This window comes from Odontesthes bonariensis, chromosome 22, assembly GCF_027942865.1.
Source record: "Odontesthes bonariensis isolate fOdoBon6 chromosome 22, fOdoBon6.hap1, whole genome shotgun sequence".
Taxonomy (NCBI): domain Eukaryota; kingdom Metazoa; phylum Chordata; class Actinopteri; order Atheriniformes; family Atherinopsidae; genus Odontesthes; species Odontesthes bonariensis.
In genome coordinates, this window is record NC_134527.1 from 31,942,739 (window position 1) to 31,969,301 (window position 26,563).

The 26,563-nt window shown below is 44.4% G+C and overlaps 1 protein-coding gene across 2 annotated transcripts in view; it reads right to left on the bottom strand.

Annotated features, from left to right (window-relative positions):
- Positions 1-15,970, bottom strand: part of slc12a2 (solute carrier family 12 member 2) — a 69,636-nt gene extending 53,666 nt beyond the window's left edge. For both annotated transcript variants that reach the window (XM_075455226.1, XM_075455225.1), the window contains exon 1: positions 15,017-15,970. In XM_075455226.1, coding sequence (XP_075311341.1) covers positions 15,017-15,571 — 555 coding nt within the window. In that variant the 5' untranslated portion in view covers positions 15,572-15,970. The remainder of the gene's footprint in view (positions 1-15,016) is intronic.
- Between the last annotated feature and the right edge of the window lie 10,593 nt (positions 15,971-26,563).

The following is a 26,563-nucleotide window of genomic DNA, read 5'->3' on the forward strand; positions in this document are numbered from 1 at the left end:
ACAGAACAGCTGAAAAGTCAAAGTTTTACTAAATCTATCCAGACCTTCGACAAAACTCCAACTACAAGAGGAAAAGGGCTTTATCTCCATGTTCCTCTGACTACACATCAGCCAATAAGGAATCCTTCCTTCATTCTAATGAGCGGCTGAACTGAAGAGCCTGTGCTCCCAGAGGAAAAAGAATGTGCTGGGCTGGGAGAGTGTGGAACACTTCAGAGACAGTCGCTCATCTTCTTACCCTCTCTGCTTCCAGCTTCCAGCTAAACCCTTTTATTTTATTTTTTTTAATTGTGTTTAAGCCACATGCTGTGTGCATGGACTTCTGTTGGTCCTTCAGAATTCTTTTCCACACACCATTGGGTATGGGATGCAGTTGATGCTGCCCCCCTGCACAGCTCTGTCAGTGACAGAGAGGAGCGATCAGATGTCCACCATCTCAGACATCTCACCATTGTGTGGAAAAACCTCCCACCACTGAGTTCATTATTCTTTTACTGTGCTGAAACTCTCCCAGAGTTGGATTCCCTGCTACCTGCTGACTTTTTGTTGATGGAGTCAAAATGACTTGGCCACACACTGCTGAGATTTTTGTGTTGAATTACTATGGGAGTCCAGCATGAGTGTGAAACAGGTGAGGAGTGAGGCGCCTGCAGACAGTGAGGAGCTTTGTTATGCAGCAAGGTAACAGAATCTGGGAGCGGATCAGCCTCAGTTTGGAATGGACCTGCCCAAACACTCAGCAGCGAACCACAGAATGCTGCTTTGTTAGACAACCTAATGCTCAGTTTGGGCACTAAAGAACACGTGGATCCCCGTTTTCTGATTAGGTGCATGTTAATGAAGACTTTGGCTCTGGAACAGTGGGAGCAGCGTGCACCACAGCACCAACACAGCAGCGTGCACCACCACAGCAGCAGCAGCGTGCACCACAGCAGCAGCAGCGTGCACCACCGCAGCAGCAGCGTGCACCACCGCAGCAGCGTGCACCACCACAGCAGCAGCGTGCACCACCACAGCAGCAGCAGCGTGCACCACAGCAGCAGCAGCGTGCACCCCAGCAGCAGCAGCGTGCACCACCGCAGCAGCAGCAGCGGGCACCACCGCAGCAGCAGCGTGCACCACCGCAGCAGCAGCGTGCACCACCGCAGCAGCAGCGTGCACCACCGCAGCAGCAGCGTGCACCCCAGCAGCAGCAGCGTGCACCACCGCAGCAGCAGCAGCAGCGTGCACCACCGCAGCAGCAGCGTGCACCACCGCAGCAGCAGCAGCAGCGTGCACCACCGCAGCAGCAGCAGCGGGCACCACCGCAGCAGCAGCGTGCACCACCGCAGCAGCAGCGTGCACCACAGCAGCAGCAGGGTGCACCACAGCAGCAGCAGCGTGCACCACAGCAGCAGCGTGCACCACAGCAGCAGCGTGCACCACAGCAGCAGCGTGCACCACAGCAGCAGCGTGCACCACAGCAGCAGCAGGGTGCACCACAGCAGCAGCAGCGTGCACCACAGCAGCAGCAGCGTGCACCACAGCAGCAGCGTGCACCACAGCAGCAGCGTGCACCACAGCAGCAGCGTGCACCACAGCAGCTCAGCTCATGCTAACAGTAAAGAAAGAAACTATTTTCCCCATTCAATACACTTGAATGAAAGAATGCTCTCTTTTCTTCAGTATTACAGCTCCGACTGAACACCTAAAGAATAACCTGACTGAATACAGTGGACCAACACCCCCTCACATGAGCTCAGGTGTTTGCTAATGGAGGCACTGATGGTGGCCTCTTCTGGAAATGAACCAGACTGTTGCTTCTATGCAGCCTGCATGTGCACACGCAATCACACATGTGGTTGGAAAGGACTTGGAAACATGTAGAAGGGGAAAAGGACACCTGACAGTTTTCCATGATGCTCAGAGGAGGTTGATGGTTGCTTGATCTGTGCGTCACATGCTGCCGTCAGAGCGAATGACTTGTAAACATCTGGACCTCTGCATCAAAGCGTTTCCTGATGAGCAGCATGCACGTGGAAGCTCTGTGTGCTTCACTCCGCATGCCACAAGTCCCAGACAAAAAGGCTTTGTCAAAGTGTCCTCAGCTCAAGGTGAATAATTAAGATGGAGGAACACTGGCTTTCTTGTTCAGTGACAGAGGGAAACGGGAGACGGTGCCAACACATTGTGAGGAAGGTGCTACAGCTGGCAGAAGATGTTCACACACAGATGGATCAATCCAGCTTCACTTTGATGACACTGACATTCATTCAATGACCAATGGATTATTTCTAACATTAGACTTTTTACAATATGAAATATAAAACATTAAACTGAGATGTTATTTTAGGAAAAACACATTTTCTTTCACAAAGAAAGCAAAGTTGTCAGTTGTCACAGTCCTTGTTCTCTAAAGTAAAGCAACTGCTAAAAGCTCTAGAACCCTTTATCTGTCAGGGAGCTCACTTTTTTACCTTTCCTGTCCTCAGGTCACTGTTGTTTCCACTGAGTTGTGTTTGGATCCCACTCAGATCCGTTAGCCTTGGCAGTTTTTTTTCAAACATGTCTTTGTTTTTCTTACAGTATCACAGCCGTACCCATTCATTAAAGCCAAAGCCAGTTTGTTGTGGCTCGCTCCTGGGGTGGTGGGTAGGGAGGGGGCGGCGGGATCATGTGAGAAAGTGATGTCAACATTCACCACTCATACCGTGACTGACCCCCTAAGTTGAAATGGTGCACATGCTTGGTAAAATGCTGAGCTTAGCAGGTCTGGGAGAGGACAGTAGACCTGCCTTGCAGCACTGTGTGCAGCAAGAGCAAGGACTGCAGGCAGCAGGAAATGGGATGATCAAGCTCATCGCTGTTGTACTGCTTCAAGGGAACAAAAATTCAGAGAATGCAGAAGAACGATCCCGAGGCATTGAGAGAATATCTTAGAAAATATTACTACAGCCCACTTTCTTTACTGTTCATCTCAATGCGAGTCTGCAGTTTGTACAGACATCAGAGCATTTGGGTAACAATCTGTATGTGCATTTCAACATCGTCAAGGTCTTGACCAATTCTCAATTTGGCCTCCACATACATCTCATGTAGGCCTCTGAAAAGAATCGCTCTCTGCAAGATTAAATATGTACATAAAGCATGTAGATTTCACTGCGTTTGGTCACATTGATGTCCTATTAGAAGCACCAAAAATGTAAAGAAAAAAAAAATCAGAATCATTGGGACTGAATCCGACTCATTTGACTTGTACCAAACTAGTTTACTTTCTCTGTAAATGCTGGGAGGACTTCTTGTTGTGAACTGGTGCAATATAAAGGATTAATTCACGCTATACCAAAGCCTGATGTAGCCTCTAAAACTGTGCGAGATCACAACATCAACAGTACAGAGGATGGACCTCAGCTACATCCAAAAATGGCTAGGTCTACCTCGCTGCCCCTGAAGTCGCTTCGAGTAGGAGAAAGTCAACTGAGAGACTCATCTGACTCAGTGGTACACCATGCCAATGCCCCAGGCTGAACAGGGCGAAAATGGAAGGCTGCTCAAGCAGCTGGCCAGGCTGTCAGGTGGCTGCAAAATGGAGAGTTAGTTGGGATTGTGCAGCTTGGCAGGGCAGGGCTCTGAAGTGGGCCAGCCTTTAAGAACTGGTCCAGAGCCTCAAAGGAGGTGAAAGAAAGGAGCTGGTGGTCTCAGAAGTCCCACAGATGGAGTATGAAGCACTGAAGATCAGAACTGTCACTATGCGGCAGCAAGGGAGGTGGACAAAGTGCAAGGCAGTTACCAGCAGGACCTTCACTTAGGTCCATATGTGGAAGATCCCACAGGTTAGGTTGAGCTTCCTCAGTAGGTCCACATAGGTTACCCAGCCAGGCCCCTAGAAGCATCTCTGGTATGGCTGAAAGACAACCTGCAGTCCCTGTGAAGCCAAAATGCCACATAGTCACTGGCTGCCAATCAGCCTCGACCCAAGGCAGCTACAGATGGCGTCACGATCAAGTGCATAAAGTGACAGGGAGTGTTGGAGGAACACAGGTATGAAGCCAACAAAACCAGCCATCCAATGTGCAAATACACTGGACCAGGCAGAAAACTCCAGCCAGAGGCAGCCTGGATGTGACTGGCAGGTGAAAGCAGATCTGAACCAGCAGCTCAAATTTCCCATCAAAATCCCTGCTCCTGACATTGTTCTGTGGTCCGTCTCTGCCCGGACTGTAATCATAGCAGAACTTACTGTGCCATGTAAAGAGTCGATAGAGGCAGCTTTCCAAAGAAAAAGAAAAGAAAGAGTGGCACAGCAAGCTTGCTGCAGCATTCAAAGATTTTTAGGACAAACTGGAGGATCGAAATGCTGTTTCTCTCTCAGACTGGTAATCAAAAAGTATTGAAGAAAAGTCACTAATGGAATAAAGAAGAAATACCAGTCCTACAGAATGACGGTAGTGGAAATGATCAACAGCAGATATAACAGTCTGACGATTGACAAACAGCAGGTGAGACAACTGGCAAATGGTGTAGCAAAGGGCAGGAGCGAGTGAGCAGCAGATGTAGTAAATGATCATTAGCCGCTTTCGGACAGAGCTGTTCTAAGAACGCAGTTATCAGAACTGTCCTACTCGAATTTCGTTCTGATAACTGTCCTTCCCCAGCGGAGCTGTTTCAGTCTGCATTCGCACATGAGTCGGGACCTGATAGGGACTGATGCGCCGCGCGCAGCCGTCTGCGTCAGTGACGTGTTACGTTAGCCGTTTAGCGCCACATTCAACAACAAAACAGAACCCGGTAAAAGTAATTAGAGAAGAAAAAAACACCACAAAGAAGCTAACATGGAGAGCGGGGAGGCCACCGTGTTCATGGTCTGCATGATGGTGATATTAATCATGGACGATCACATCGGGCGTCTAATATCGAGGCTGGAAGAGCTCACAGAGAGAGTCAGGAGACCAGTGTTTCCCGCAGCGCATTATAGTCAAGGCGGCCGCCTTAGCGAACTCGCACTGCCGCCTTGCCAACGTTCCCAAAAAAAATAAAATAATAATTGTTCTTTTTTTTTTAAACCGAAGTAATAATGCTTTGCCAGGCTCAAACATTAACCCATTGAGGCCGGGAAAGCATTGCCGCATTTCTACCTTTAAAGCCGGGGACGCTGTTGCATCATTCTACCTTTAAGGCCGGGAAAGCGTACATGTCTTTTTTCCATTTATGAGGTTGTTTTGCACCAATTATTGACCTCTGCGCCAATTTAATGCATTATAATAGACACGTGAGAGTGTCGTCATGTTCCTCGTGTCATTGTTTTGAAGTTAAGTTACATCGAAAAAAAAAAAAAAGTTAAGTTTCATCGAACAAGCATGGAGGACTTTCAGTCCGCACACCAGCGGTGAAAGTCGATTTACCTGCAGATGCCACACCGTTGCAGGCATTTAATCATATTTTTACTGAGGAGCTTTGGTCGCATCTCGTTTCTGAGAGGAATAGATACAGTGAGCAGGTACTTCAGACTCCAGCTCGAGCAAAGATGGCAAGGTGGTCACACGTAACTGTGCCGGAGATGAAAACGTTTATTGGAATGAGTATGGACTCCTTGTGCTGCCAGTACGAAGAGATTACTGGCGATAAAATAAATAGATAAATAAATAATTTAAATATAAAATTTTATTTTATTACTGTTTTCAAATTGAAAATAGTGCTGTTGCTGCACTTTACTTTTTACATTTTCTATTTTCGTGAAGGTGTATGTAAATAAACTCAATTTCCAAAGAAAGCCACAGGTGTAAGCTCTCAAATACTTTTTGAATTTTGTTTCTATCTGCTACAGAGGCTGAGAAATCAATAATTTAGTAATTGCTGAATTTCCAGAAAAACTTCAGGTTTTAGGAGGTCTTTCTGAAATCGCCCATAGGTTTCACAGGCATTCTTTTCCAGGCGTCTTAGGCCTAAATGGGTTAAAAGACAGCATTGATAACATTGAATTGCGACACCTACTGGTTGTTAATGTAAATAGTTAATAATGTAAATAAAAAAAGTGTTACAGCTCTTAAACAGCTTCGTTATTGCTCTAACAGCCCCCGTCCCATTATAAGTACACCCCCCCGCCACCCGCCACAACGCTATCCGCGCAAAACCCCTGGTCCCGGCCGACGACTCACCACCTTGACTAAGCAATTTCCTGCGGGAAACACTGGTATTCACTACATGTTGCAGAGTGTTCCGGCTGGAGGCGGCGGAGCCTCCATACCACACAGTGATGCAGCCGGTGAGGACACTCAACGGTGCCCCGAGTTTGAGCTTTCTTCGCCAGTGATGTAGTGTTGTTGGACCAGGAGAGGTCCTCTGAGATGTGCACCCCCTGGAACTCTGTGCTGTTCGCTGAGAACTGTCCCCTGAAGTCCACAACCATCTTTGGTTTTCCCACGTTCAGGAAGAGGATGTTGTTGTTGCACCACTGGACCAGTTCCCCTCATTCCTGCAGTTATCAGTAATGATGCTCACCACATGGTGATATGGTTGGTGCTGTAGGCTGGTACACAGTCTCGGGTCAGTAGGGTAAAGAGCAGCGAGCTGAGCACACAACCTTGTGGGGCCCCTGTGTTCAACGTGATGGCCATGGAGGTGTTACCAATGACCCGCACATTTTGTGGCCTCCCCATAGGAAAGTCCAGCACCCAGTTACAGAGAGAGGTTTGCATCCCAAGTGCCTGAGTTTTTGTATTAGCTGCTGGGGTATAATTGTGTTGAATGCTGAACTGAAGTCTTAGAACAGCATTCGCATGTAAGAGTTCTTTGTGTCCGGGTGGGTGAGGGCTGGATGGAGAGCAGCAGAAAGGGTGTCCTCTGTGGACCTGTTTGACCTGTATGCAAACTGGTATGGATCATGGTAGGGAGAGAAGATGGACTGGTTGCTCGAAGCACTTTGTGATGGTGCAGGTTAGTGCTCCAGGCCGATAGTGGTTGTGGCTGGATGGGAGAGCGTGTACTGGAGCATGTTTGATGGCACTCAGCTACTCTGTGGAAGTCAGTTGCAGAAGCTTTGTTGGAAAATCCACCAAGCAGCTACTAAAAACCCTTGGGGTTGCTGGGTCAAAACAGAATAGGGCAATCAGAGAGCTGCCTGAGGAGGCTGACAAAGCAAATGTTTGGCTCGAAGGAGAGACCCCAAGTGGGGAAACCAAGGATCTTGGGGCCAGCCACAGGGAAGAGGAGGGCGACGTCCCTACCATTGCCTCAGCACTAAGCAATGTCCTGGGATCAAAGGGGTAATACATCTATGAAGGGTGGCGCCTCAGCTGATGGCCCTGTGGCTGGCCCACTGGTTCAGGCGGAGGAGATCCCACTTAATAATTATTTAACTAAGCCGCTACCAGGCTGTCACCTGGGGGTCCTGAAACGTACTGGAGATATTATATTATATGTCAGCAAATATTTCTTACAGGACCAAACTTATGACCACTGTGAGGGTGAATGTGTGTGTGCTGCTATGCTGCTTCCTGCTACTCTGGATACATGCAGCACTCAAACCAACCCCGTAAGAAGCCTGATCTGCTGTGAACAAAACGCACTGCATCACGTGCTGCCTTCTGTACACTCTGGACCAGTCAAACTCCGGTCCCCGAGGGCCGCTGTCCTGTGGGTTTTAGCTGGTTCCCCGCTTCAACATCTCATTTAGGACGACGGCTCATTAGCTGGTTTGTGCAGAATTTAAAAATCTTTTGAGGAGCTCCATTTAACTCATTGGCTGCCAGCCATTTTCAGTTCAGAGACACCCATCCTGCCAAGTGTTTTACAGTACTTTGACTGATTTTCCAAGACCCACAGAAAAGTGTGTCTTATGACTATGTACACACCGAAATTACCAAACGAAAGAGTAGACTCTCTTCTTTGATCAGGAAAAAAAAGTTTGTTTCTACCATTTTCAGTCCTTTAGTAATAGACAGTAGAACATAGGTTGGTTTCACCAAAAACAGCTGTTTGACCCAAAAAACGGAGAAAACAAGCTTTTTCTTTTTTTGTGCAAAGTGGCACTGCTGCCACCTTGCGGGTAATTTTGCCAGTATATTCTCTGTTTAGTGTTTACAAGCCTAAGATTTAGTGAGAAACTCCGCTAGATTGTCCCCCAGCCCGCTCCGTTAAAAAACGCAATTGACGTCTATAGACGCCTTTGGCAGTCAGCGTTTTTTTTTTTTAAATTGACGTCTATAGACGGATACAGTGCAACAACATGCCTCAATGTTGGCGAAGCTTATAGGCTTGCTCCCCAAAAGATTAGTCGTCAAGAGCAACCTGTGGAATGTTAAACTTTTTTTTAAAGTAATGATTTCTGATCAGTCCGACATTCATAGAAATTCAACATGGACTGAATCATTCCCCTTGCGTTTGAATCTGCGGAGCTGATGCTGATAGCTGCATTGTACTCTCAGCTTAATTACTGTACATGTAATGGTCTCAGGAGGGGAGAGAGTGGCTGTGCTATTCCTGACATTAGGCTCTAGGTGACGCATTTAAATCTGGAAATAAGAAGGAAGCCCAGCTTTCTGCAGACACCCTCACAGCCTGTTGCCAAACAGGGTGGGGGGGGGGGGGGGGTAAAACAATTGTAAAGTCAATAGCTGGTGCTTACGCGGAGACAAAAGGAATCCTTCTCCTGTCACAGATCACACCAGAGGCTCAGGCGTTCTTTTCCTTCCTGTTTGTGTACAATCTGTGCAGCTAACATAAAGAGTCTGTGCGTGTGTTTCATGTAAAAGAAAAAAAAAGGGAACACTCAAACAGAAGTTCTATTGTGCAAGCTAACTTCACATCTACAATACAGAGCAGCCAACTCTGCAGCTGATGGACCCGGGCACTGTTCAGCAACACACTGCTGGCAACACGCTTTTCTCATCTTCACATAAACCTCGTGAGGAATTACCTGAGTGAATCCGTACATTGGACAAACAAGCCTCTGTAAACCACAACACCTAATGCAGCTGAGCATGCTGTGAACAGCCTCTGCTCCAACCCGCCTCAGACCTCAGGCTTTTTGGACCATTGACAGAGCAGAAAGTGGAGCCGGATTTACATCCTCTCACATACGAAGATGTCACAACGAAAGGTTGATTTAGCTTGGTTTGTTACCTAACATTTATTTCATGCAGTAAAACACCATCTGTGGAGATAAGATGCCATCATTGCAAGTCAAATTTGAGGCCATATTTTCAATTCCTTATCTCATGTCACACACTTTTATTAGAAATATTGCCCAAATGTAATGTATTGTATCATTTATCCCATCGTGCATGTGCACTGTAGCATTAGCTTTAGCACAGGTGATCTGCGCACGTCTTTTGAACCCAACTTTAGTCTTTGCAGTGTAAGCAGATGCATTATTCGATCTGTTTCATAACCGGATGACTGGCGTTGTCACAGAAAGGAGGAACACTTCTTGAAAGGGTGCGTTCTGCTGTTTATTCTGATATCCGGTGCATTGTGTAGGGACGGGAACTTTGCAGCTTATTGAGCCGTACTTTGCAAAGACTTATAACTTTGTTCTGTTTGTTTGTCTTCATAACGGGATTATTTCAGTATGAACAGATACTCTCTGCAAAGCTCTGTTTCCGCTGCTTCTTGTGATATGCGTTTCATATCTATGCGATGGGGAGTTCGTTCAACAGAGAACAATGGGTGGGAATTCTCCCGCAAAGTGAATGTTAACATGACCTGAAACTCACTCCCCTTGAATTCTGTCAATAAATCTGGATATCTGTCTTTGAGCTGTTTTTGTCCTTGAGTGTTATATACACTTGTTGAGTGTTTCTTCCTTTGGTCTGAAAAGCTCTTTGGCACCGTTTGCATACAGGTTTTTATGAATCTATTATTAATCCCTGATCATCTGCCTCAAACAAAGTACTTCCAGACACGACTCGGACTATTTTCCAGCAAAACATTATGGGCGTGAAAACGAAACTTAGAAAATCGGCTCGGCACATGCGCAAAACCACAAAGTAGCAAATCTCGACAAGTAGCAGAAATCGACAGAACACCGGCGTTGACTCGTTTCATATTCCGGAGCATGGTTAGCCCGCAGGTGGTAAAACAAATTACTCCTGTTACCTTGTCTTGCGATTACTGTCGCCCGGCATATCCAAGCGGATGTTCAAAACTTTGCATTACTGCGATCTACAGGACTCATGAGCTATTGCGGTATAAGGTATGGCAAAAAAATCTCTACCGTTGGTGAAAAATACCGCATAAGGTATGTTACCGTGCATACCGCCCACCCCTACTTGTAGGTGTATATGGTGCCCACGTTACGTCCGGAGGAATTTCCCCCCCCGGTACCAATGGTACCTACGGTACTGTAGAAAAACGAGTAGCCTACTGTCCCGTTTTTAGAATTGTGGCATTGACTTGGTAGCAACGTATCAGTTCTCGTGACATCCCTAGAAAGAACTGCAAAAATCTTCTAAACAACAGCCCTTAAAAACATCTTCCCCTTAATGAAGGTTAGACCTGGAAAAAAAATCTAAAGCTCAATGGCAACACAGCACATACTGAGGTCATAATGCTTTTAAAATACTACGCACCTGCAGTCAGCAGAGTGTCTGTGTGTCTCTGTATGGCATTTCATTAGTCTCCAAAAGCCAGGAGTGTGCATGTGATGAGAGCTGGAACTGCAGAATGTACAGAACTGCATCCAGGGGAAGAAAAGCATCCTTTTGATGGAGCTTTTCTGTTTCGTATGTGGACACAACAGCATTCACAAACAGAGAAGCGTGCTCGGTACGTTGGGTGCTTCCAGCTTGGGTGTATGAACTGAGAACACTCTCACACTAAATAGAACTTATCCAACCTTTCAGGCTCTTGGCAATGAGAGCACACCAAATGAATGCTTTTTCTGTTACAGCTGAGATGCCAGTAAGTTCACAATGAGGTAATGCTAAACAATTACAGGAACTATTCTTAAAGTAATGTGTATTCATATTAGCAACCTTTATACCAGGGATGTCCAAAGTCGGTCCTCGAGGGCCGCTGTCCTGCAGGTTTTAGATGTTGCCCTGCTTCAACACACCTGATTCAGATTAAATGGATCTCTTCAACAGATTGTTAAGTTCTGCACAAGCCTGCTAATAATGCACTGATCTGAATCAGGTGTGTTGAAGCAGGGCAACATCTAAAACCTGCAGGATAGCGGCCCTCGAGGACCGACTTTGGACATCCCTGCTTTATACACTCTGGAGCTGCCACACGGACAGTGACAATATTTAGACACAGAGTGTTTATGCTTGGCCGCACAAGGCTGAATAAATCTGCTCTGTCACCGTTTCCCTTCTGGTGAGTCGATATGGAAGTAAAGCACATTGCTGTTGCTGCCGCCATCTGATCAAGGGCCTAATACAGCAGGACGGTCGACTTTCTTGCCCGTCCCTGCTGATGATATCGCATCCTAATGACACCCAATGAACCACAACGTGAGCTCACCGTGACTGCTCGTCTCAGTCACAAAGAGGCACTGAAGAGCTGCAACATAAGTCCGCTTCTTTGCCCCAAATGTGCACGGAATCACTCATTGATTGCTGTGAAAAGCATTCATGAGCAAGAATCAATAAGTACAATGGAATTTCCATTGCACATTTGAATCTGGGTGTGCCACACAGAGAGAGGAAAACACTTGACTGTAAGACATGATATGGTGGACACACCAGGGTCAGGATGACCTTCCAATCATCCCAACTCCAAAGTCAAACTACTGCTTCCATGCTACAGTGCAGCCCCTATGAACCACAGCCAATCACAGCAGCTAATTAAATCTTACAGTCTTGAAAATCCTGTCTGCTGGCAGCTGTAATTTTGTGGTGATGAAAAAGACTTCCCATTACTGCACGAAATGCTTGCCATGAAAACTAGATGTTGTCTGTCCAGGAGAACAATAGGAGCCCTCTGTGCAACACGACCTTGGAAAAACACAAGACTGGCTTTTCATCACAAACTACTTCCCGGCCGAACAAGGCAGAGGCTCATCAAGAGCTTTACAGATTACGGTACAGTGCAGAGAGATTGCTTTTCACCAGGTTTCATTAACAACCCAACAGACTGGGGAAGTCTTCTTACTCATACTGAGGGACATGCGTTCCAACCAACGTATGCATCAATCAAGAATAGCTCAGCACCAACATAATAAAACCCCATGGAGCCCTTTTTTCCTTTTCTTTGGCACCAAAGGTTCCGTTGATGTTGGCGCTGGAGGTACTGGACAATAAAATCCACGTTACATGGTGGTGGAGACTGCAACTACATTTCTTTGCAAATGGCTTTTGCTGTTAAATCTGGAATAATTCACTGAAGAACTTAAATGGAACTGGTACAGGCAATTCTGCAACATCCCATTCTTATCACTGTTCACTCAAAGCAGGCCAGTCCCTGGATCTTTGACATGAAGCTTTCCAAACTAAACAGCCCTGATCAGACCTCAAGGTCCATGCTATGCGGTGCGGTTTGGTTGGAGTCAGTGGCTACATGCACAGCTGAGCTGAGCTATGCTCTCAGCTTGACTGAGAAATTTAAACAGAACACCATCCTTGTCACAGTATACATGCAGGGGAGCAAAACCCAGTTGTTGACTTGAGGTGTGCGGACTGTGTGACAAAGTGATTTGGTCCCCAACAACATTCCTTGAAGCTCAGTTACATATGATTTCAGTTGGACTAACATGTCTACATACATTTTAAAAGTCCAGTTTTGGTCTGACAAACATGTTCTGATGTCATGTGAACATACACCATCACTAAAAGGCTCTGGGTCGTGTCACTTCTTACTCTTCCTCACTCTCAGTAGTCTGCATCCACGCGTGTCGTTTTTAGGACAGGTAAATAACCATAACCAGAGACAGGAGTGATCCATTCTAATATTGGTATCGGGCTAATTTACTGACGTCATTCACAATTAAGATATTGGACTGATAATACTGGATTGTATTTGGACCCAGACTTCATATTGTGATGTTGTTAATGATCATGAAAAAAAACAAAACAAAAAAAAAAACTACATTATGGGGGAAGTCTAACCAAACAGTCAAAACTTAATTGTAGAATTAGTTCATTTTTACTTCTCACTGAAACAAATTATCGTCCCAGTAGTCCTTTTTATATCTATTTTTGTCCAACTTGCATTATTTTATTTTAAACTATACTAGTTTTAACTCCATTTTAAGAACTCTATACATTGTGCTAAAATATATATCTTTAAATTGGAATACCCAACAGAGGTTTACTTAAAAAAGTGTCACATACACTGACATGAACGCTCCACTGCTAATGGAATCTCATAGGGATGAGTACTGAAGAATTTAAATCGTTTATACGATTACATCATTTATTTGGAGCCACTCTGATTTAACCGCTGGTGGTAATATCTCATCATCACCATTAGGTGGCAGTAATGTGGAAATGGTTGGTCAGCGACCATGAAAATGACAATAGAAGAGAGCGCAGCAGTGCCAGGTTCTGCTATGATGTAAATGACACTGTGAGCTCGTGTGTGGAACTCCTTCAATGAACACCAAGGATGTCGAAAGCTAGCACACTTCAGGTTTAACGTGGCTATGCACCGTTAGCTTTTTTTCAACAGATGTCTGAGACTATTTGACAGATATATACGACACATTTTGCATGACTTTAATGACAGCACTGCATTGTGAAGGGACATGATGGCGATCCACCCAGTTAAAGATGCTTTTTGTGTGCGAAGTGAATGAATGAATGAATGTGGATCATGTTGAGAAACAGCTTCTGTGCATGCAAGCTAATCCAGTATTCAGATGTTCACAATGTGATTTGGCACCTTTTTGATCAATTAAATAATGTTTTTAACCCATTTTTTTTCATGAATTATCAATTACACTTCAGGCCACATCAGACAAAGTCTAATTAATTACAATTCAGATTCCTCAGACTAGAAAAAGTTTTCTATTTCTGGATGTAGTTATAAAGGTTTGGCTGACGATGGCCCATGCAGAGCTGTCCTCCACAGGTTAATGGCAGTTTTAATGTAGTACTACCTCAGGGACCACAGCCAGTCCTTCGTGGGTTTCAGCTTTATCACCTGCATACAGAGCTGGTTCCTCTGGAATGTCTGCATTTGGAGTGTGGATGATGAAATCCCAAAATGCTTTGCAACTCTCACTGAAAGACATCATTCTTACTTTAATTTAAAAGCATTTGTGCATGTGGTCTTTCATAGAGTAGAGAACCCCTCCCATCTTTACTTCTTAAAGAGCCACCCTCTCTTCCTGCACCTTTCATTTCCAGTCATGTTACATGTTTCTGTCCGCACCGTTTCTTATGTATGGCTCAACTTTATAGTCGACTGCACAAACTTTTCTACGAGCCATAGCACCCACTGCAGTGTGCAGTATGCAGGAAAAAGCCCGTTTCAAACCTGAACATCACTTGCATGTCAGTCTGAAGGTCCATGGCCTACTCTCTGGCTTCCATTGCCAGACACTGAGACACACTTTGAACACACTTCCCCAGTGTGTTCAAAGTGTGTGACAGGAAAAAAAAAGCCCAACACTGGCTGAGAACCTTTGAAAGAAAGCAGTAGGTGTGTGTGTGTTGTCTGATCAACAACACCAGAAAAGTGTAATATAAATGCAGTCCATTTAGCATTTTAAGTCGTTGTAATGTTAGTTTATCCTTCCATAGATGAGATCTAACACACCAGAAAAACTGAACCTTCCAACTAAGTTGCAGTAGTTTTGATAAGACACAATCTGTAGGTCCCGTCTCACATTTCATGAGACCCCACAGCCCAGCAGGACAGCTGGGGAATAAAGGGAGCATTGTAAGAAAGCACATGCAGATTCTGCCCGTGGAGCATCAGCATCAACACAACACATGAGCTGGGAGCCATGAGGCGCTCTGTGGAGGATGACGTCATTTCCAGCGCTAGTAATTATGATGATGTATTCAAGTGTTTATACAAGCTTTCTCCCACGCGCAGTAAAGCCCCCTTTCCTCCCCGCCTCAGCCTGCTCCGACTCGTGTGGAGGGCTTACCTTGTCCAGCTCGTCATGGAGCTCCGACAGGGTGGGTCTGATGAGTTTCTCCCCAAGTGGCGCTGCCGTCTGCCGGTAGAAATCTATGTTGGGCACGGCGTCGATGGTGTTGTGGCCGAAAGTCCTCAGGTAGTATGTGTTGGTGTGGGTGTCATAGTGATAATGATGCTGTCCCCCTGTGGATGAGTGCAGGCTGGTCTCACTCATCACCGTATCACCGTTCTGTAATCCCTCTTGCGGCGCTGCCTCCGGAGAGGCCGCGCTCCCTGCTCCGTTCGGATCCGCGAAGTTCACCACCCGAAACCGCCCTTTGGCTTCCTCTCCGCCCGCCCCAGAGTCAGGACCCGGGCCATCTGGCGCAGCAGCGGAGTTCTCAGTGCTTGGAGACTTCTCATCAGAGCCGCCCGCAGCTTCAGTCACAATGTCTACCTGGAACCGGCTCTGGCTGGGCGTCGGACCCAGCGGCCTCTGCCCCGCATCTGGTGCTAGGAGCTCGTTATCGGCGGCGGCAGCAGTCTCTGCCAGGGCGGCAGGCGCGGAGGATGGTTCCGACATAGCTCAGAATCAGCGGTGTAGGTAGCGACTGAGAAGACAACGCGTTAAGGTCAGCAAACTCAATCAGGAAAGTGTGGAAGCCCGGGAGGCGCCCGGCGACACTGACAGGGAAGCACGCGCTGCTCCGCCTCAGGGTAGCCGAACGGCGCGCGGCAGGAGTGGACGATAGCTCGTTAGCTTCGTTGGGACACGCGACACAAGGCTGCAGAAGTTTTAGTCACTGTTCCACTCCTCCCTCCGTGATATGAAATCCAAATCTCAAAGCTAAGCTTCCTCCTCTCAGAGCTAGGACGGGCCACCGCGGGTCTTTGCGTCGGTCTGGGTAGGATGCTGCTGTCGACCTTGCCGCGACTCCTCCTAAACTCCCAGCGCTTCCCTCGCTGCTATTATACACACGCACACGACATGGGAGAAGGGAGGGCTCCCGCAGAGGGGGCCTCGCGAGATATCACTGAGCGAATCACTTTTCTGCTGGATGGAGAAAATATCGCGAGAAGACATCACAATACCCAAATAGTAGGCGTGACCTTACCGAGCTCCCATGGAAGGAAAAGATGGTGACGGTTAAAGGAGGGGGCGAAACTTGACTTCCAAGCCAACCAGCAGTGTGTGTTCAGGTGCTGCAGTGTGTCTGCGGGATCCCTCCTCTGTGGCTTCACATAGGAAGGCCTCACACGGCGCTTCCTGCCATTCTGCGGGTTCCTGAGGCTGAAAGTCATTTGCTAAACCCTCCTTTGTAGAATTGTATTATTGTCAGTTTAGCCCAAACACTTAATGGCCTCAGCAGTTAAGATTAGATGACAATTAGAATCAAATCTTTGATATTATCAAGATGGGAATGTGGAAGATTCTGAACTGAATCAGAAATATGGGAATAGATTTTCTGCACGTTAACTGCTAACTTAAAGGGGAACTGCGGTATTTTCAACATTAAGCCTCTTTTATGAGTCGTCTGCAATGTTTTAGAACCCCCCTCACCGCTTTTTTGATGTTTACTGCTGTCTCCGGTATTTGCCTAATTTTAATTCTTCTCAACCTGCTTCAGAATGGCAAGTCATGTGCATGTCCAAAAAGGTCCGTAAAAGTACAATAAACGTCCGTTTTCAAAATCATCAACTCACCGGAGTGGTTACTGGTGTGCACTGGTAATCCATATCAAATTTCGTGGCGAAAAGTTGCTTCTGTCGTGTTTTATTTGACATTTTGTACTGGATGTTCGTTGATATTACTTCGCCACCGCTAAGAAAATAGTGCGAGCATGAACGAGCTGCCAAATAAAACACTTGCCATTGCGCACTTGTGCATGACTTGCCATTCTGAAGCAGGTTGAGAAGAATCAAAATTAGGCAAATACCGGAGACAGCAGTAAACATCAAAAAAGCGGTGAGGGGGGTTCTAAAACATTGCAGACGACTCATAAAAGAGGCTTAATGTTGAAAATACCGCAGTTCCCCTTTAATGTTTCCAGAACATGAAAGGAGGAACTGAGAACAGTGAAAGTGAATCGCTTGCTCAGTCTACAGCGTGAGATGGCTGAGCATGAAACCCAACCAGCACTCTCTGCTTTAAGAGCTGCCATTATGGAGGCGCTTTACATGTGTTCTGCCAGGCAGGAGGAAAGACACCCAGCTGTAGCTGCTGCCAACCAGAGGGCATTGAGCAAGCCGTGTCAAAGTTTCCATGAAACTGAGAAAGGATCAAGCACATTCCAAACTGCATCTGTATTCTGCATTTTGGAGCTGGGAGACAACGTCCCATCTTAAGAGATGTTTTGACACACTGATCCTCACACTCCCCAGTGAGACCCAAACCAAAGACATGGGATCATAGAGGGAGGCAGGAAAGCAGGACAGCTTTAACATGACAATGGTAACTACATTGTCATGTCACTGTAACTGTGCACGTTAACTGTGCACGTTAACGCAGATTGACAGATAGTCTGCCAAAAAACAGCAAGGAATGAGTGATCACGTTGCTCATAACAGGATACTGTGAGCAGAATTCTTTTGTTTTTGTTGGGAGTCGGAATATACTGACGTGTTGTACTTGGTCCTGTTTCAGTACTGTTGACAGATGATGGGCCGATGCCCTGTTCACTCCTGTTATATACGGATATATACGCAGATCTAAGTATCGTCCGAAGGACGCCGACTTTCACCAAAATGTTATCGGTGAGTCGATGAACGTGCTTTATGGCAGAAATAAGGTCCAGCTTTAAAAAACCGAACTTCTCCTTTAACTGGCCACACCTCTTCTATTTGTTTTATTAACAGAATATATTGGAAGTAAATTTATTTTGCATTGTTTCAGATACTTTGCTTTAAAAGTACTAAATAGTCATACAGTGAGAAAAAAAAAGACATTTTATATATGCAACATTTTATATATGCACTGCAGCCCACTGAATCACATGTGAGTTGGGAGGTTGCAAAATATTTTGTTTAACAGGAGCAGCCTTTGCAAAGGTGTGGTCACCTCTTTTTTTCCTCTCAAGGTCTTGAGCCATGGAGGAGCATCTGATTGGTCCACCACAGTGTTCCTGCTGAAGTAAAATGAAACAATGATTCCTTTGGATTGGCTGGGTTAGCCCATTCAGAGTCCTAAAATCAATCTTGTAAGCGAACAAAGAGGAAGCCAGTGGAATGAAGCCAACATTGGTGTTAGATGATGGTGCGTAGACGTATCCGGATGGGACAGCAACCAAAACAACTGTTCCTTAAGCCAAGCTGGGATTGGAGTCCCAATACAATGTTTCTGTTAAAAATGACTTATTATCTTAATAATGTGCTCATAAGCAACCATGTCAATTCATTTTACCCACACATCAGCATGTCCACGAGCTTTCCTCGAAACAACTCCAGCTGAACCAGTTTCATCAGTGATAACAGAATGAATAATGTTACTGTATCATTTATCGTCAGAAATGACATAAATTAAGATCTTAGTATAGCACAACTGGGTGCTCCAGAAAGCATAAATGTGTACACCTATGAACTAAATCAGTAAAGGGTCCTAAAGTTTATTTCTCACTCATAACTTTAAAAACGTATACAGTAAACCTCTCACAATGAGGCAGAAGAATGGAATGGTAATCTGAAAATGAGTTTTCTTTTTGTTGTTTAGCTGGTGAGCCTTGCTTGCATGAACCCTGCTGTGCTGAGAGACTATTTTCTTCTCTTACTCGTGTGTGAAATATTCAGTTTCAGACAGAAGTGTTTCTCAAACTTTGTGGCAATCCTTTGAGTTGGGCCCTCTTTCCTGTTTCAATATGTCAGCTCCATGAAGAAATCAATTTGTGCAGTTTGCTGGAAGAACTCAAGTGGTTCCTCCAACATGTTGGAGATTACCCTGGAATGCACAGCTGCGCTCCACCTCACCACCTGATACTAGATGTGGATGCTGCTGGGTCTGAATCTGATCAAATTCCTGCAGCCAGGTATTAAAAAATGAAATATCAATATCCCATTAATAATACCGTCACCTAAGAGAGAATCCTTTTCCCAGGTGACAGCACATGTGAAACCTTTGACTATGGGCTCATTTGCTTGATTGTCCACAGTCGATGGAGTGCAGTCATGGTAAGAATCTCTCTTAGTGTCCCACCATTTGCTAAAAATGAGACAAAACACTCCATAAACTCTTTTTCTGTTACAGATGCAGTTTGTTCGGTCATCCTTCTGTCCCAGAGTTCAAAGTTCAAATCAACATCATATTTAGAGATTGAACAGAAACACCTTGAAACCAGAGCAGCTCAGAGGGACCGGTATCCCCTCTCATAGCACACTAACTCATTACATTCTTGCCATAAAAACACTTTGTTAGGCCACATAGTTCTACTGTGCCACCAGTCATATCACATTTCATCACTAATCAGATTTTTTCTCCTGGAAAACTCAATTAGACCAGAGATAGCCTGGAGACTCATGCGAGAACAGCTTGATACTGTAGCAAAGGCAAATAATAAGATTCACTATGTTCTTACAGCCTTACGTACAATGGAGCTCCTAATCCTAACCAAATATCCCTATTAGTAAAGGTAAAGGGTCAAAGCTGGCTACAGAGCAGCGGACAGTGTAACTGTGTGTATCTGCCAACTTTATGACCTAACAAGCTCCGACTTAAAGTTTGATTTCAAAGCTACTATGTTGGTTTGTAAGTCTGGTTTTGTTTCTGTGGAAATGGAGCCTTTCACTTGCATAGTAACTGATGACAGTCACTCATGATGTGTGATCTTCACAGTTAAATGATGTATGCTTCAGTTACGCAGCTGGTTAGGCCCAGAGACCATCTGTGTGTCACCACTGTTGTGTCAACATGTAAGTCATGACATCACACACCTGCATGGTTACTGTTTACACAGTAGAGTAGCATTGTGTGATGTAAAGTATTTCCTAACCCAACCAAACAAACGTAGCAGTTAAATGGCGCACAGTTTGATTGTAATGACGACCTGCAGTACTACTGTGAAGTGTCAATGAGTCCCTTTTTGTGGGGTCAGACACGCTGCTCATTGGGAATAACTGAACAGCAACCCACCATCCTGCTCAGGGCTCAGGTTTAGGGCTTCTCTGGCTGGGAGACGGGATAAAAGCCCTTTGAAAGTTATCATTGTAGACTAGAGGGTGTACAGGTGCCATGGGTTCCCAAGATTTGAACACTTGAATAATTATTCCAAGTTTTTCCAAGCACAAGGACACTCTCCTCCCTTGAGTATCAAATGAACCCTTTTAACATGAGAGGAACTCGTGGCTCCCTGAGGTTTTGGATGATACTGACTCAACCCTATGAACAGCAACATTTATATTGGCATTAGAATAGCCGAGAGAGGAAATGATCCGTTGTACTTTGGAATGTCTCACTTATTTAAAGTCAAAATGGGGGTCAGTATGTAGAGCGACAGAATTATTTGGAGAATCAAAGTATTAAATGCAGCGGCCACTTTACTTTGATCCTCACATTCCCCCCAACATTTAGATCAGCTGGTTCATGAATATTGTTCTTTATTATGGGGGTTATTTTCTTGTTGGTAAAACTTAACTAAACTTAACTTAAACTAAAAATGATTTGATTACAATCGGATAACAATAACAGGATAATGATTGGATCGAATCGGACTGTATCTTTAAACTTCCTAGAGATAACTTCTGTTGTGAATTTGCACTATATGAAGAAATTGAATTTAAATATTAACTTTCACAGATAATTTCTCTGAAATTCTCTCCATTTGCCTCACCCTTCTGAAAACTGGGACTTTTGCCTCAGAGCTCTCTTACCACCTGCTTTCTAAGTGTGACTGATACACATCACATCACATGTTCAGCCTTGCTAATCAAAGCCATCTTCACAACATGGCATTCTTGCACTTCTCTAAATTAGTTTTGAGGGTATGTAATGTTTGGTTATAGCCTCTCCTCAGTCTGATTCCAAGATATTTCATGGCTGAACAACCCCACCGGGCGCAGGCTGTATCGCTCACTTACCCCCCTTGGCTGGACCCCTCCTGGAATCGTAGTAGGCGCTCACTGAGCGAACAGATTGTCATTATTGAATACTCCTGGACCAATCTAACGACCCCCTCTCTACTGAGAGATAATCACAGGACTGGATTCTCTGTGGACTCACCTTGCAACCCACTTTGATTAATAAACCGGTTTTCCTTCCATACCTCAGTGGTAATCTGTTTTTTGGTTCCACCTTGTGTGAATAGGATATTGCATAGCCATGACACAATGTTCTGTAAAATTAGAGTGAGCGTGGGCTTATATTCCCCTAGTCTGCAGAAGCCCTTATTCATTATGAAAAATGATTTGATCATTTATTTCCCCTTAATTTAATTTCACTCTTTAGTTCTTTGATCTTTTTTAGGTCAGTAAATCAATAGTTCAATGACTCAGTAAGATAAATCATCCTTTATTTTCATACAAACAGGTTTAAGGATACATTTTTTTTACGCCTGTCTCTCTTTATTGTTCCACAGCCTTATCATCTCTCCTGTTATATAAGTTTTAGACCATCCCAGACAGTTGTAATTTCCTGTGCAGCTGTAATCGTTCATTCAAGAGCAATACACATATTTCTTTAGCTTCTCTTCATTGGCTCCCTGTTAAATTTAAAAAATAATTAAAGATTCTTCTCCTCTTTATGACTGAGCTCCATCATATCTTAAAGGTCTCATAAGATATTTTCCAAACAAATCAAAATTAAATCGAATTAAATTTATTTGTATAGCACATTTCATGTACAAACAATTCAAAGTGCTTTACATAAAATAAAAGCATTGCAGCAGGGAAGCATTAAAAATACATAAAAGAATATAAAGAGAAACAAATAAAATCATTTAAATGAATTTAAAAACAAGCAACAGAGCACTTACAAAGAATGAGTCCACATGACACGGCCCATATTGCCACATGGTGATGCAACCTAGACTGTGGTGTAACGCACTGCAGACAGTGTCATTACACGGACATTCTGTGCTTAATGCAGAAGTGTAAATATCCTCATTATAGCTCTCACTCAAACTACTGTGAATTATTTTTAGGCTTGAGTTGTATTAGATGGTGAAAAGTTGGCTCTTCTGGAGACCCTATTCTGTGTAGCTTTTAGTTTTAGCTCACCTGTCGGGAAAGTTTGACTCTCCAAAATAAGAGCACAGACACACAGAGAGAAAGTTGGACTGATACAACAGCGAGCATTGTTAAAGAGAAATGTGGGAAATGGAAAGTCAAAGGAAACATTTTGAATTGATCAAATTACGAATATGCCGGGCAAAGGAAGTCAGAAACTAAGTTCTTGCTGCTTTGTGACATCCTCCATCAGGCCCAAAGTTTCTTTTGGGTCTTACCAACATGCCTGTGCTGCAGCATTGTTCTCTAAAACAGAATATCATTTCCACCACAGCACTGAGAGGCTCCAGCCTTCTACCTACAACAGAACCAGCATAATACTGTTTACTAGTCATAGTTAAATACGGTTTAATTTAACCTCTGGTTTAATTAAAATAATCAGTTATTAGTAAAATAATCACAATTTTTTTTCCCCTAAATATCTTAGTTAAATGTAATATAATTTAACCTCACTGGTTTAACATTTGTTTGTTAAATAATCATACTATTATTACTATTTCGCCAACAATAGCAACACAAAGTGGTTCCATCAGCATAAATCCACTGATAAGTCCACAAATCCAGCGAGTCTGGCCACTGATTCAAAAATAAGATCCCGTCACCTTTCCCTCATCCAGTGGAAGCTGGCCTCTGAATCACAGCAATTCAGTTAGAGGTCTTTAGTTAGGAGTCCCGGACTCCCCCATGCACGGTTTCAGCTCCGACCCTGGACGGTGGAAAGGATGGGATCCGGCTTGAAGGACCAAGTTGTCAGAAAAATTCTCAATTCAAAATTAGGCTCAGAGTTGCTGGAGACAAACACAAAACATTTATTTTTGCAGCAAGGAGACAACCTATCAGGAAGCTGACACAGAGTTGTCTAAGTTAAAAAAAAAATGATACTCTTGCTATTTATATTATTTATGTTGACGAGCCACACAATGTTATGAGAAATTGAGTTTAGACAGTAATGTTATGAGTAGAGATGGGAATTGATAAGATTTTTACGATTCCGATTCCATTTTCAATTCTGCTTAACGGTTCGGTTCTTCGTTGATTCCCTTATCGATTATCATTTGGGGGAAAAGGACAACAAACCGGTCGATTAGCATCAACTTTGTTTAGTTTAGAAGTAACAGGAGTCATGACCTTACAGGGTCCATGAATCCTCACATGAATCCCATGATGAAACCACTCGAAGAGAGACTTGCCAAAGAGGTCCTGGCGGTGAATTTCCTTTCATCGTAGTAGGCTTGTCATTGAAAAAACCCGCTGCTCCACCTACTGTCCTGCGGTGAATTGCCACGCAGCACACGCAAGCGCCGGCAAAGCTAAATGAAGCATAAACGTCTCGAGCCATTAACGCAAGCGCAAGACGCAAGCACAAGGGCAGTTAAAAGAGGTAAGGCTGAGTTATACTTCTTTTAACTAAGTTTAAAAGAAGTATAACTTAAAGCCTGGTTTATAGTCGGTAACGCAAGACGCAACGCAAGACGCAAGACGCAACGCAAGACACAAGACGCAACGCAAGACGCAAGACGCAACGCAAGACACAAGACGCAACGCAAGACACAAGACGCAACGCAAGACGCAAGACGCAACGCAAGACACAAGACGCAACGCAAGACACAAGACGCAACGCAAGACGCAACGCAAGCCCTTGCGTGGTTGCAAGCCCCCTCTTGCGTGCTTGCGTGTGTCACCTCAATTTTCTAAACTTCACGCAAGACGCGAGCAGAGCTATAGAGTAGCCACTCTGGACGCGAGCACAAGCCACTATCTACATCACATCCGGCGGCGTGTTCATCTTCCGGTTTCATCCCCTAATAAAAGACCGCTGTTTTCAAACGCCAAGGTAGAAAGCGAAGAAGAAGAAGAAGAAGCATGAATCCCATAGACATAATATATATAATATATATATTATGTCTATGATGAATCCACTCGAAGACAGACTTGCCGAAGAGGTCCTGGCGGTGAATTTCCTTTCATCGTAGTAGGCTTGTCATTGAAAAAACCCGCTGCTCCACCTACTGTCCTGGCGGTGAATCGCCACGCAGCACACGCAAGCGCCGGCAAAGCTAAATGAAGCATAAACGTCTCGAGCCATTAACACAAGCGCAAGGGCAGTTAAAAGAGGTATAAATCAGCCTTTAAGAGGCCCACAGCCTGGGGCTCCTCCATGGGGTGCCAGGGTTCCCCAGAAAAAATCATTTGTTTTGAAAATAAATATAACATTTTACTAATAATAAAATAAATATTCTTCTGTAGAAATGAACAAAATGCAACATAAATTATTCCGTGGCAATTCCACAAAAATGTCCAACATTTTCCTAATAGAAAATAAAATTCTCCTTTTCAATATTCTATTCTGAAAAAGCTCCAAGATCTAATGCCATCTCTCCCATCTGCTACATTGTTACAAATCATACAGCTAAGCAAATTATGTCAGCAGCCATTTTAGCAGACTTCAAAGTCTTTTGAACCTATTCTGGAATCGCTGGCCTTTTTTAATAATATGGTATTCACATAAACATACAAGGCAGCAGTTCCTTGGTTGCTAATATGCAGCACTCAGTGCTCACCTGCCCTCATGTCTCACTATTTACATCCAACACCAGTAGCTTGCTTACACCCTCCTCCTTCCTTTTCTATTATTCCTGCTCCATGTAATGAACAGATCATTGACAATACAAATCACAATGCCTCCCCTATCCTCACTGCTAATAACAAATATAGAACATCATAATCTCTACTAGAAAACCCATGTATCTTTCAGCCAGAGTTTATTACCCTCTGTCAGCTATCAGTGTTTCTATCAGAAAAATCCTTGAAGGTGTGTTGTTTTTCAATGTGGTCCCCAGTCGTCATAAGCCTCAAATAGCCCTTGCAACGGACTGAATATGCACTTCAGCTTAATTCTGTCATTGTCCCTGTTTTGTGTTTCAATTTCTTATTTTCTATTTCATTTGTTTTGTACTTGAGTTTAATTCTGTTATTTAGGGCACTTTCACACCAGAGCTGTTTGGTCCATTTTAAACGGACCAGTTAGGTTTCAGAGATAGTCCGTTTCATTTGGGTAGGTGTGAAAGCTCATCCGAACTCTGGTGTGGACCAAACAAGCGAACTCTGCTCCGCCTGAAAATGTGGGTCTTGCTGCAAACCCTGGTGCGGTTCGCTTACAGCGGGAAATACAAATGGACTATCCAGCCAAGCAAAAGCACAAAGTGAGAGGGAAGACAGCTTCCTTATTTGCTTTTTGCCAAAGCTACGTTTTAATCAATCCAACTAGACTTTTGAGCATTTTCTTTTAGGTCAGAACCCCTACATAGTAGTTTTTACAGATTTCCACATTTGTTCACTCCACTCAGAAAGTGGGGTGTGAGTAATTTGCTTTACAAATCATGTGACATGAGCACAAGGTGAAAAGAAAGTTCTCTGCATAGACCTCCAAGGCAAAGCCCACAAAACAAAAATCTACGTTAAAGGAGAAGTTAGTTTTTTTTAAACCTGGACCTTATTTCTGGCATAAAATACGTTCATCTACTCCCCGATAACAGTTTGATGAAAGTCGGCGTCCTTCGGAAGATATATAGATTACTGGAGATCCGCGTATATCCATAAAATAGACCTTCAGATACCTGGGGGTGGTGCTGGATAATAAACTGGAGTGGTCTGCCAACATAGAAGCAGTGTACAGGAGGGGCCAGAGCCATCTCTTCTTCCTGAGACGGCTCAGGTCCTTCAGTGTCTGCAGTGATATGATGAGTATGTTTTATCACACAATCACTGAGAGTGCACTGTTCTATGCTGTAGTGCTGGGGGAGTTGCACTACAGACACAAACTGTAGGTGCCTGGACAAACTGGTGAAAAAGGCTGGTTCTGTTGTAGGTACAAGGCTGGAGCCTCTCAGTGCTGTGGTGGAAATGATATTCTGTTTTAGAGAACAATAAACGTGGTCTCCACAGCACCCTGCAGGACAGAGGAGCAGCTGCAGTGAGAGGCTGCAGGACTGAGAGCTTCAGGAGGTCCTTTGTCCCCACAGCCAGAAGGCTTTTTAACAGGGACTGCTGAGTTCTTCTCAAATTGATTTATTTAGTCATTTATTAGTAGTAGTATTTTTATTAGTATTATTATTGTTGTTGTCTAATATACAATCATTGTAAATATTTGTAATTTTTTGAGCAACTTGATTAATTTGAATTTCCCCTGGACAACGACTTTGAGTATGATGGACGTCCTTACCGGAGTGAATGAGCTGTGCTGCAGCGGCGATGATGTCATCCCAGTAGATGCGTGTGTAGAAATCCCCCTATAAGCCCCCCGATAGCCCCGGATAACAACAACACGGCAGCTCTGAGTTAACAGTGCAACAGTACGCGTCTATTC